Raw genomic sequence first — 12,413 nt, forward strand, 5'->3', positions numbered from 1 at the left:
TTAAAATTGCTTAACACTTGAAATTACAAGTTCATGATATTTTAAATATTCAATTAGTTGTTTTTTTAATGGTTACTCATTGTAAACCTGGTTACTTATTGTAAACCTGTTTACTTATTGTAAGTCAACCTGGTCTTTTTATTGTCTTCCATAGTCATTGACTATCTCTATGTTTCCTGTCTATTTTGCATTCTCTTCCCCGTCACCTGACAAACTTTGACATCTTATTGTACCTTCACATGTTTGTCTCTAGTGAAGCTTATAAGCAAAGACTACACACTGTTGTTACCTCCAAATAACATTGAACCCTATGGAGTCTGTCTCATTGAAAGGGCTGCGATAATATAAACAAGCTCCTTTTTTATTGAATGTTATAGAAATCCAAAGTTTCCCATTGTAAAATTCACCTAATTCTGCAGCCAAGGGACAATGTAGCCAGCACAACTACAAATGATTGCAATTATGTTAATTTCAATAATAAAGTGGCTAATATTAGATTGCGGGTGATTCTTGTCTAAAGTTTAAAGTTTGTAATACATTTTTACATCAAATTATGTTTTTATTTAATTGACTCTCTACCCTAACTCTCTTTGCAAATGATTTCCTCTTCAATACAATTTTTTTTTTACCAGTTGATTGTGTATTTCTTAAATGACTTTTTTGTGTGTGTATAATTCTCTGAAGAGACATGTTTTTGTACTTCCAATAATCCTGATCTCATTACATCCAGCTTTCACCTTGTTTTAACATCTCTTCATCATCTTGGTACATTCCTAATTTATTAGTGTATGGTCATGACAGTAGCTCAATGTACTGCTAGCCACTAAATAAAATAGATGCAACTAGCAGTACCAACAGTAATAGAATGGCTGTCCCATGTGTTTTGAAAGGTTAATCTGAAAGAACCAGTTCATTTCTGTTTAGTGTGTGGACTCTCATTATGACAAGCTACTAATTGTTCCATTCATCTCTTTAGACAGAACAATGCTAAAGTGTTGATATCTAACCACTCTACTTAGAACTTTATAGGAAACTATTACAAAATGTGAAATCATTTTCTCCTGTTTTTTTCAGAATAATATTTTTCTACAACTTTGACTTGTACTTGCCAAGAAACTTATCTCTTAAACTAGTCATGAGTGAAGAGAATTGTTTTCAGTGTTTGTAGTAAGTTAAGACACTGCTGTATCACTACAGTCACTTGATTGACTAGCAATGTACAGTCTGTTACACTGTCTTATCAACATGTCATTCAGTGTTCAAAGTTTGTTTTTTTCTTTAGTGTGTTGCCTTTTTTTCTGTCTGGTCATTCAGGGATTTGTCTTAGCTTCAAAACATTATGTACAAATATCTTGTGTGGGTGACTGACTGAGGTACTCTGAAAGTGTATGTACAAATATCTTGTGTGGGTGACTGACTGAGGTACTCTGAAAGTGTATGTACAAATATCTTGTGTGGGTGACTGACTGAGGTACTCTGAAAGTGTATGTAGAAATTGGGAATTGACTTTTCTATATCTACTTTCTGTGTATTCAATTTAAATTGTATATTTTAAAAGTTAGAGCTGGTTATTTGAGTTTCATTGTTTTTGTTCAATGCAACTGCAAGTTGCCTTGGCCAAGATGGACACAAATTGAACTAAATGTTCAAACAAGTTGAATTCCATGAACTGATTGATGTTGACTGATTCTGTATGTGTTTACTACAGTTACAAGTGTTTTTCTATAGTCTTTGATTACTATTTCAAATTCTTCAAAATTTCTTGTCTCTCTGTTTCAGTGGCACAGAATTGTTTTTATTTAAAATATTGGCAGCCTAGAACGACATTATATAGATCTAAACACAGATAAGTTTTTGTCAGCTGTCTGTTTGATCAGAGCTAGTGTCCACATTCACTAACAAGAATAGAATTATACTTGTGAAAGGGAACCTGAAATAATGAGGATGATGGTTACACCCTTCAAGTTATTGCAAGAGTACATAAAGCTCTCCCTTTGCCTTCAGTACTTTTAACAGTAGACAATTTTTTTTTTTACATGTAAGATTGTTCTATGACTTTTTAAAAGTCAAATGATTTAATAATGTTGTTGTTTTTTTTCAACTTTATTTTTTATTTTCATGGGACTGAAATGTGGAGAAAACTCATTTTCTTTTTAAAAACATTCAATAATCCTGCTACCCACCTGCCTAGAGAATATTTGTTAAACACTCTCATATTTATGAATCCATGTAATGCAGTTTAATTTGTTTTTAAATATCATTTTGTCAGCTGTCTGTTTGATCAGAGCTAGTGTCCACATTCACTAACAAGAATAGAATTATACTTGTGAAAGGGAACCTGAAATAATGAGGATGATGGTTACACCCTTCAAGTTATTCAATGAGGATGATGGTTACACCCTTCGAGTTATTCAATGAGGATGATGGTTACACCCTTCAAGTTATTGCAAGAGTACATAAAGCTCTCCCTTTGCCTTCAGTACTTTTAACAGTAGACAATTTTTTTTTTACATGTATGATTGTTCTATGACTTTTTAAAAGTCAAATGATTTAATAATGTTGTTTTTTTTCAACTTTATTTTTTATTTTCATGGGACTAAGATTCATATCATCCTGTGGGTAATTAAAACATGTATTTTATTTGGAATTTATATTTTGTTGAAAATAAAAATTTTCTACCAGAAGAAACAAAACCAAGCTTCTGCTCAATCATATAATTCAACTTTTTAACTCACAAGACTCACAAACATACATATCAGTGTTGAAACTAACAATGATAAGCTTAAAGAATAACACCTACACAATACAGTATTATAGTTTTGTACATTATGCTTGGTTCTCTAAAACACACTTAAATGTCAACACTACCTCACTCTGGGATTGAATGGATAATATTTTTAGGAAAATATAATAACAAAGGGAGTTCATTTCAATGAAAAAGTTTTTTAAACTATAAAACATTTCTTGTATATTTTCAGAAATGTCATTAAAATGACTTGAATCAGTTTTTGTCAGATGAACTTCCCTTGAACTTTGCTCCCTTCCACTATCTGCCTATTTTGTGAAACTAAACTCTTTAAAACAGCTGATACAATGTCCTATACATTGGATGTCAGTGAAAGAGTTAGAGCTATGTACATAATAAAATGACTACAACTGTATATTTGGGTAAAACAGTTTCAAAAGGCTTAAGAGGCTTATACTAATAACTCCAGGATGTTCCATGTGTATGTCATAGTTGTCTTCAGGGAATGCCATAGCACCTGGCAACTTAGGGAAATCTAGAAGTTAAAAAAGAAAAAAATTAGCAAAGAAAATATTTCAAGCCTAAAAAATTAAAAATAAATCTCTTTCTTTAACCAGCCAAAATAAGAAAGCAACTACGAACCTAATTTCCCTTTGTAAGTGGAGATGTTAGCTTTAGGTATCTCCATTTTGTCCACAAAGTCATAGTAAAGATTTTTCTCCACTTCATGGTCACACTCACCAAACATAACAAAACGAGGAACATTCAAAATTCCAGCTGCCAAAGCAAAACCAGCTGCCTAAGTAAAACAATGTTATATGTGCAGAACACAATAGAAATCCATCTATTCAACACAAATAATGACAATGAATATCCATCTAATATGATAATCACATGCTTTTCTAGACTTCATCTGATGGAAAAAAAAACAACTTAATATTCTTCTTAATCAACATCCGCCCAAACTGAAACAAATATATAGAAAAAATGTACATTTAAAGCATAATTGTCTGCTTGTGGCATGTCTGAATAAGGTCAGAGTTACATTGCCTGCTTGTGGCATGTCTGAATAAGGTCAGAGTTAAAATTGCCTGCTTGTGACTTGCCTGAATAAGGTCAGAGTTAACATTGCCTGCTTGTGGCATGTCTGAATAAGCTCAGAGTTAACATTGCCTGCTTATGGAATGTCTGAATAAGCTCAGAGTTAACATTGTCTGCTTGTGACATGTCTGAATAAGGTCAGAGTTAACATTGCCTGCTTGTGGCATGTCTGAATAAGGTCAGAGTTAACATTGCTTGTGGTATGTCTTAATAGGTCAGAGTTAACATTGTATGATTTTCTACATGTAGCCAAAGATGAACAAATTGATGGCACCAACAGGTGCTTGTAATCTTTTACCATCCTCATCATAGCAGCCTCGTGGACACATCCAAAACAGGAACTGTATAGATGAACAGCCTTCTCATGGTTTGTGTCAGAACATTGTAGGAATAAGAAAGTTTTGCCACAGTGGACAATGGCTCAAAGGGTACTAATCGACAGAGAGTTGGTGAATAGTCCAAACTGTCTTTCCAAGCCTTTCAAAGAAATCCTTCTATTTGGTCGAGGGTCTCAAGGCTCTTTGACTTAAATTCTTTTGGTGGCAGTACTGTATTGTATACCACTAATTAAAAACATGAATCACTGCCCTATTTGCATTTTTAAAACATAAGTAAATCCAACAAATATGTAATATAATTTCACGTTGTTAAATAGGTTTTACAATTGTACTGACTGAGTCATTTAATTTTATTCCTTACCTCTGGTAGATTCAGATTATTCAACAAGTAAGCCGATGTAACTTTCTCTCTGATTGTCTGAGATTTACCATCCTTGTAAGAAGGCAACAGCAATCTGACTGGAGGACGTAATAAGGGATTGTCCCACAGATATTGAATTCTTCTGGCAAGCTCAATGTTGGCTTCATATCTTTAAAGAAAACACACACACAATTTATTCTCTTACTGTTATTTTAAAAAAAGTAGAGTAGACATTTTTTTAATTTAGAGTTTATTAACCTATGTAACCTCTTAAATGTTTTTTGTTTGTTTTATTCAATTAAAATATTATCAATTCAACTTGGAGATATTTCATTTATGATTTAATCATTACAAAGTGTGGAGTGTTTGAATAACAACAAAGAATCTGCTAAACTTTACCATTGCAACGGAGAAGAAACAAAATCAAGGAAAACAACATAACACTTAGAAAGTAATGTCTACTGAAGGGGTGGTACTTAGAGAGAAACAAAATCAAGGTAAACACAACATAACACTTAGAAAGTAATGTCTTCTGAAGAGGTACACTTTGAGAGAAACAAAATCAAGGCAAACACAACATAACACTTAGAAAGTAATGTCTTCTGAAGAGGTGGTACTTAAAGAGAAACAAAATCAAGGTAAACACAACATAACACTTAGAAAGTAATGTCTACTGAAGGGGTACACTTTGAGAGAAACAAAATCAAGGCAAACACAACATAACACTTAGAAAGTAATGTCTACTGAAGGGGTACACTTTGAGAGAAACAAAACCAAGGCAAACACAACATAACACTTAGAAAGTAATGTCTACTGAAGGGGTACACTTTGAGAGAAACAAAACCAAGGCAAACACAACATAACACTTAGAAAGTAATGTCTTCTGAAGAGGTGGTACTTAAAGAGTAACAAAATCAAGGAAAACACAACATAACACTTAGAAAGTAATGTCTACTGAAGGGGTGGTACTTAGAAAAAAAAACTAAGGCTGACTGATAATCAAAGAGTTACATTAAACTTTCCCTAATTAACTATTCATCTACCAGTCAAGGTCAAGAAAATGTCATAGTTCTTATCCGTTCATGTTTATGATAGTTGAAAAATTTGATGTTTAATTTAAAGTAATGCAAAAAGAAAAATGTTATGGAAAGTAAAGAAGTAACCTTTTTCTGGTCAATGGCCATGGGGAAATCAAAGCCATTGACCTGTAAAAGTTGGTCAAGTCTCCTCCTGCACACAGTCGAAGAGCAGGGTAACACGCAGCTCCTATGGCTACTACCATGTCTACCCTGTGAGAACAGAAACACAGTCCATTTGGTTTGTTGCATTATCATCAATATCAAAAACATGACATGGGGGTGCTAACAGAGTTAATTAAGTGTCCAGAAATATTGTCTGGTATAAAAATGAAAACACAAGAAAGGGTTTGACACTAGATGTTTTCTTTTATGAAAGCATTAAAAAAAATGGTGATTAAAATTTGTTACTATAAAGTAAAGAGTATTTAAAACATCCAAGAAAACTTCCAATTGTAAAATTATAGATATGTAGAGAAATGTGTAAATAAAATACTTAGATAATGGTGCTAAGTGCAAAGAAATGTACAAGGTAAAAGAAGAAAATAATAACACCATAGAAGAAATGAATTCTAATTATGGCAATGAAAGGTGTGCTTTACAAAATTGATAAAAAAAAAACATTTTGCCCTAAATATTTTGTGTAACTAGCAAAATACCTTCTTTTTTTTTTTGCATAAGTTCAAAGAAGTAACAAATTATTTGTTTCCAAAAAAAAAACAAAAAAAAACAACATATTTTAGGTTGTATTAAAAACCAAGCCTTACCTCCTTATGTCCAGTTCATTTAAAAAATTATGAACAAATAAAGCTCTCTCTATGGTTGAGTGACAGAAGACATTGTCAAGACCTCTCATCAAACTCTGTGTCTCACCATGTCCTAGGAATATTGTGTTCATTTTATTGTATTGATACATTACTTATCTATAAAACATAACTATAAGAAATGACATTTAGGTCTAGAAAAAACAACAACAAAATAAATAGCAGAAGACTGTACATGTACTTCATATTAGTTGCTGGTTCCAGGGGATGTTATGTTCACCTCTTTTCTGACTTGGCTTGATAAAGAAATGAAGGTTATTAAGTCCTAGCCTAAACCTTCTGTAGGACAGCAGGAGATGGTGGCAGGCAGGGTTCAAACCTGGGATCATCAAGATGACAGTTCAGAGCGAAAACCACATGACCTGTCATCCTGTGACCAATATTCAATAAGTTTGTTGAATGTCCAGCACCATAACCAACCACCTTTACATTAGAGTCAGATGGACTCAGAGATGTTATTGAGACTTAAGAACATTGTACTCTAGGTTATGTTTGGCACTGGCACGCTGTGTCTAATGCAGATAAAGCAAACAGAGGAAACACTCAATGAAATACAAAAACACAGGTGAAAGGCCGAACAATCAATTTAAGTTAGTCAACACTGATACTGAATGTCGAACAAGAAGTTTAATAGTAATGAAGGCAACCATTAAATGTTGTCAAAACTAACTCGCTCCTTATCCCTAAGCAGTCCCAAAAGTAGTTTATTTACATCGGTTGATATTTCGCTATCCTTTTCTAAAACTAGTCTAGTTTTTACTAGTTGTGTCATTGTCTCTAAGTCAAAACTTCTTTTATTTACAAAACAAATAACTAATTTATAATCGTGTCATAACAGTCAACATGACCCCTAAAAAGATAGAATGCTTTTTTATCAATATTTTATTAATCATCAACATTTTCAATTGTCTTGGTTTATACAAATATTTTATACTTTTCTTTTAATAAGTCCTACAAATCAGTTATACTGAAGTACCTGGAAAAGTTGGAGCAATTGTTCTACAACCTAATTTTGCAAAGGTTCCAAGAATCGGCAACAAATCATGATGTGTTCCAGGTGTGTCATGCAGTCCAAGTACTACAGGTACATATTTATCATATGCTTCTCCAGGGCGAGAGTCTGCATATGCTGTGTCTAAAATGATTCCATCTGGTACATCTTCATAGAATTGGTCCAATGTCTGAACAAATATATATCTGTTGACAAGACTTTTACCATCGTGGCTAGTATGTGAATTGTTCATTTTGTTAGTGTCTTGAACACTAATCTTGTCCTTCCAAAATATTGCTATACTCCTAGTCGTACTTAGCTTTCGTAGTGATAAAAAAACTGAGGCTGTGAAATATTTGAAAACTAAATTTTGTTGACTTATTGCTGGACTATAGGACAAAAACTTTGCTACATATGGAAACTTGTGTGAAGTTCTATGATGAATATGGCACACTGAACTTAAATGTCTTTTTAAATTGTCAATTAAAAGCCTGCTAGATCTGGCTACTAAAGTCATTTTTCCTGTAGAAAAACAAAAACAAAATGCATTTTTTTTATTCCTTTTAAATAAATAGATCTACAGTTTGTTGAACAGAAAATGAGGAGCTTATTTTGAAATTGTAGAAACAAACTTTAAACGGGCAGCTATAAAATTATTTGTCCACTACAAAAAACAAACAAACACTTATCTTATCAAATACAAACATTACTTCAAACAAGAAGATGATTAAGTCCTATGTGTGTTCCTAGGTCAATCATGCATGTTAATCAATGACTTAAATTCTGCCAAGTCTTGAGTTTTCCTGGCTGACTCAGGCAACCTATTCCATGCTCTTATAGAACTAGAGAAGAGGGAGCATTTGTACAAATTTGTCCTAGTGTATGGAACAAGGAATGTGCCTTTCTGAGTATTTTTATTAGGTTTTGTTTTTGTATTTGAAGATTATGGTTCAATATTTTATATATGATTGCTACTTTACTTTTAAGTCTTCTCTTCATTTGATTGTCAAAAGAGCTGAGCCGAAGGCTCTTCAAGCTGTAGGCATGTAAGCCTGCTTGAACAAAACCACTCTGTCTGGAAGAGATCCAAGTCAATGTCTATGTAAATTATTGCTATCTCTGATATATCTGGCACTCTGGACGCATGGACTGGAATGCATGGCCGAAGGCTGAGTATCCCGGGAACCTCTGCCATTTTCCTATGTTGTACCAAGCTAACCATGCAGGATTTGCCATTATTATAACAGTCCCTTGAGGAACGGCGCATGGATTATCGACAGAGATGTGATAGCTCTCTTTCAACTCCACACCGTGCAATGGGAAAGCTTTCAAATTCCCTTGGACACTCCCAAAGGAGTTTTGTTTTGCTATTCATTTAGCCTAATCACTTCCTCAAATGATCGTTTCCACCCGAGTGCCACATTAAGGCAAAATAGCGTACCCGGGAGTCTTCTATCCTGAAGTATTTCTAGATTTAGTGATTTTAGTATCATAGGTGCTACTCTACTCAAATGTTTGTTATCCATCTCACTGCTCTATTTTGTGTCTGTTCAAGTTTCTTAACGTTTTCTTGAGTTGAGGAGTCACAAACAGAGGATATATTCTAATTTTCTGATATCTGCATTGTCAACTTTGTATGACAAGAAATTAAATAAATATTTATGTACACACTAGATCTAGGTCTAGTAATAGATATAAGTAGTAGTCTTAACACTACACATTCATAATACTGGTAGATCTAGGTGTTATCATTTACACACAGTCCTCAACTCCACACTCATTCAATTTATTGCCGGTACCAGAATTGACACAGTATAGTCATATTTCTTATTCCATACACTAGAACAAATTTGTACAAAAGCTCCTTCTTCCCTAGTGCCATTAGAGTTCTGGAATAGGTTGTCTTAATCAGCCAGGAAAACCAATGACTTCTATTTAGCAGAGTTAGTCATTGATTAACATCATAGATTGACACATAGGACATAGGCGTAGGACCTAATTATCTTCTTTTTTGAAGTAAACATCTGTAATATATGAGATAAGATATCATATCACTAATCATAACATATGAACACTAAATTAACTTAGCAAATGTAAATCACTTTAGATATTAGATCTAAATCTAAATTCTAAATCTAGAACTTAGATCTAGAAATCTAGATCTAGATATTAAAAAATTCTAACTTAGGCTAAATCCTTAAAATAATTCTAGAATCTATGATTATTTATGAAAAAGTGATAAAACGTTGATTTATTTTATCACTGACATTGAATCATTCATGGGAATAATGATACCAATAATAACAACAATTACAAAAATAATTAGATCTATATTATAATAATTATATTATATATATTTTAAAATTAATAATGTCACTGTGATTTTATTATTAATATTATTCATGAATCATTTATATAAATTGATTAATCACGAATGAGTCATTTTACATTCTCAGACTTACTGCTCACTCTCAGACTCTGACCAGAGTCAGAGACTCTCACCCTCAGTCTGTGTGTAAAGTCAGTCACCAACGACTCGGTGAAATGAATAAATATTTTTATAGGAATGCTAACAAGAATTGTAGATCTATAAATGTACAGCAATTCATATTACAAGATTATTGTTTGTTTTATACCTTGTTTTTATACTGACATGTTAAAAGTGAAAGTTGTTTGACCTAATCCAGATTCTAAAAGGTAATCAAAAGCCAAAGGTTGTTGACATTCCGTTACATGGGTGCATCCATGTTGAATTTTTAGAGTGGTCTCCCATATGTACTCGTTTTCATAAGAAATTGAAATAGTAACATTTGGGTTTGTTCATAGTCATAGACATTATCTATCTATCTATCTATCTATCTATATATATATATATATATATGGGTTTGTTATATACTTTTATATAGATATCTATAGATGGGGACACGACAATTCGTTCACTGACATTTCGTTCACCGACAAATCGTGTACGACTTATCAGCCACCCACCAATTCGTTCACCCGACTAAACAAATTAAACACGCGAGGAGAATATATGATATTAGCAATAAGTTACTATCCAGTGAACGATTTATCTGTGAACAACTTGTCGATGAACGAATTGTTAGTGAACGATTTGTCGTGAGAACGATTTGTCGTGAGAAAGATTTGTCGTGAACCAACTGTCGGTGAACAGGTTATCGGTGAACACGTTGTCTGTGAGCAAGTTGTCGGTGAACGAATAGTCATGTGAACGAATTGTCGGGTGAACGAAAAGTCGAGGAAAAATTTGTCGTTGAACGAAATGTCTGTGAACAAATTGTCGTGGAACCCTATAGATCTAGACTAGACATGGACTATAAAAAAAAAAGACATTAGATCTGCTGCAGGTGTGAAAGACTGTATTAAAAAAAATACACTAAACATACGCATAGAGGTAACCCTGCCGGACCATGTGAAAACAGGATGTTTGGGTCATGAGGCAGTGGCGTGGCTAGTGTGAGGTAGGGGGAGGGAGAATTTGAAAATCCCCCGGTCACTGCCATGAAGCCTTCATGGGCTACAAACGAACAAAAAAGAAAAAATGTAGGCTATGTTTATAGTATTTTCTAGACATGGACTAGACACTAAACTTATAGTTGAAATTACATACACCCGACCAACGCTTCTCAGCCTCACTGTGACGGTCGTTAGAAGATACGATCAGGCCGAAGTGCCGAATCCATTGTGGGAATGGAATTTTTTTTTTAGCCCCAACAAATGTCACTATCCACTCACCGTTGCTCAAGGGACCGTTTTAATGGCGGATGTGATTCAGAAAAGGATTGAATATGGGATACGAGCCACTGACAGTAGGGATGTTAAAATGTATATCTGCTTGGATTTGCCCAGACAGACGTTTGTTTTAGATGGCAAGCTTCCATAGGCCTAACAGTCCAATAGTCTTTAGACTCAACTCTTTGGACAATTACGAAGAAACTAGAGGCGTCCTTTCAAAAGAGAAGATAACTAGATCTACATTCTAAGGTGGTCCTACGCATATATCCCCTTGTTAATCTAGTCGTGGATATTAATAAGAGACTTCAACTCTGCTAAGTCTTTCCCTGGCTGATTCAGACAACCCGTTCCACGTTTAATTGTAGGCCGGTAAGACGGCGCACTTGTACGACTTTGTCCTAGCATACGAATCAAGAAACGTGCCTTTATCTTTGTATCCTTCTCACTACTGTATTAGGCCGTGTGTTTGTAAGTTCTCGTTCAGTGTTCTATGTATTAGGCCGTGTGTTTGCAAGTTCTCGTTCAGTGTTCTATGTATTAGGCCGTGTGTTTGTAAGTTCTCGTTCAGTGTTCTATGTATTAGGCCGTGTGTTTGCAAGTTCTCGTTCAGTGTTCTATGTATTAGGCCGTGTGTTTGTAAGTTCTCGTTCAGTGTTCTATGTATTAGGCCGTGTGTTTGTAAGTTCTCGTTCAGTGTTCTATGTATTAGGCCGTGTGTTTGCAAGTTCTCGTTCAGTGTTCTATGTATTAGGCCGTGTGTTTGTAAGTTCTCGTTCAGTGTTCTATGTATTAGGCCGTGTGTTTGCAAGTTCTCGTTCAGTGTTCTATGTATTAGGCCGTGTGTTTGCAAGTTCTCGTTCAGTGTTCTATGTATTAGGCCGTGTGTTTGTAAGTTCTCGTTCAGTGTTCTATGTACTAGAGCAACTTGACTGTTTACTCTTCTGTGCTGAAGTGTCTTTAAGTTGAGTGCTTGTACTCATGGTGTTATACAGGCCTACGTGGCCTCTTTCCTTCGCAAAGTGATTATGGATCATCTCGCAAAAATTAGCTGAACGATGTCGCCAGCACAGAAGTTCCCCTCTCTCTATGCAGCCGATGTGTCAAAAGGAACGGCAAGTGCCGATACAGTCGCAGACTCAGTATTGTGTGCTGCAAGCTGTCTAAGAGTCGCCGATTCCTGATTTTTCTTCAGGGTTGTCTCTCGAAGTCTTTTCCATGTT

The 12,413-nt window shown here is 34.4% G+C and overlaps 1 protein-coding gene across 1 annotated transcript; it reads right to left on the reverse strand.

Annotated features, from left to right (window-relative positions):
• Positions 1-2,120: 2,120 nt before the first annotated feature.
• LOC106051918 (uncharacterized) lies at positions 2,121-9,948 on the reverse strand. Its single transcript, XM_056044228.1, has 7 exons — positions 9,900-9,948; positions 7,423-7,959; positions 6,390-6,501; positions 5,710-5,835; positions 4,547-4,715; positions 3,389-3,545; positions 2,121-3,281 (listed from the first exon to the last, which is right to left on the reverse strand). The coding sequence occupies exons 2-7, from the start codon at positions 7,952-7,954 to the stop codon at positions 3,151-3,153; spliced, it is 1,227 nt and encodes a 408-aa protein (XP_055900203.1). The 5' UTR covers positions 7,955-7,959; positions 9,900-9,948; the 3' UTR covers positions 2,121-3,150.
• Positions 9,949-12,413: the final 2,465 nt, after the last annotated feature.

The sequence above is a fragment of the Biomphalaria glabrata genome, chromosome 10, assembly GCF_947242115.1.
Source record: "Biomphalaria glabrata chromosome 10, xgBioGlab47.1, whole genome shotgun sequence".
NCBI lineage: Eukaryota > Metazoa > Mollusca > Gastropoda > Planorbidae > Biomphalaria > Biomphalaria glabrata.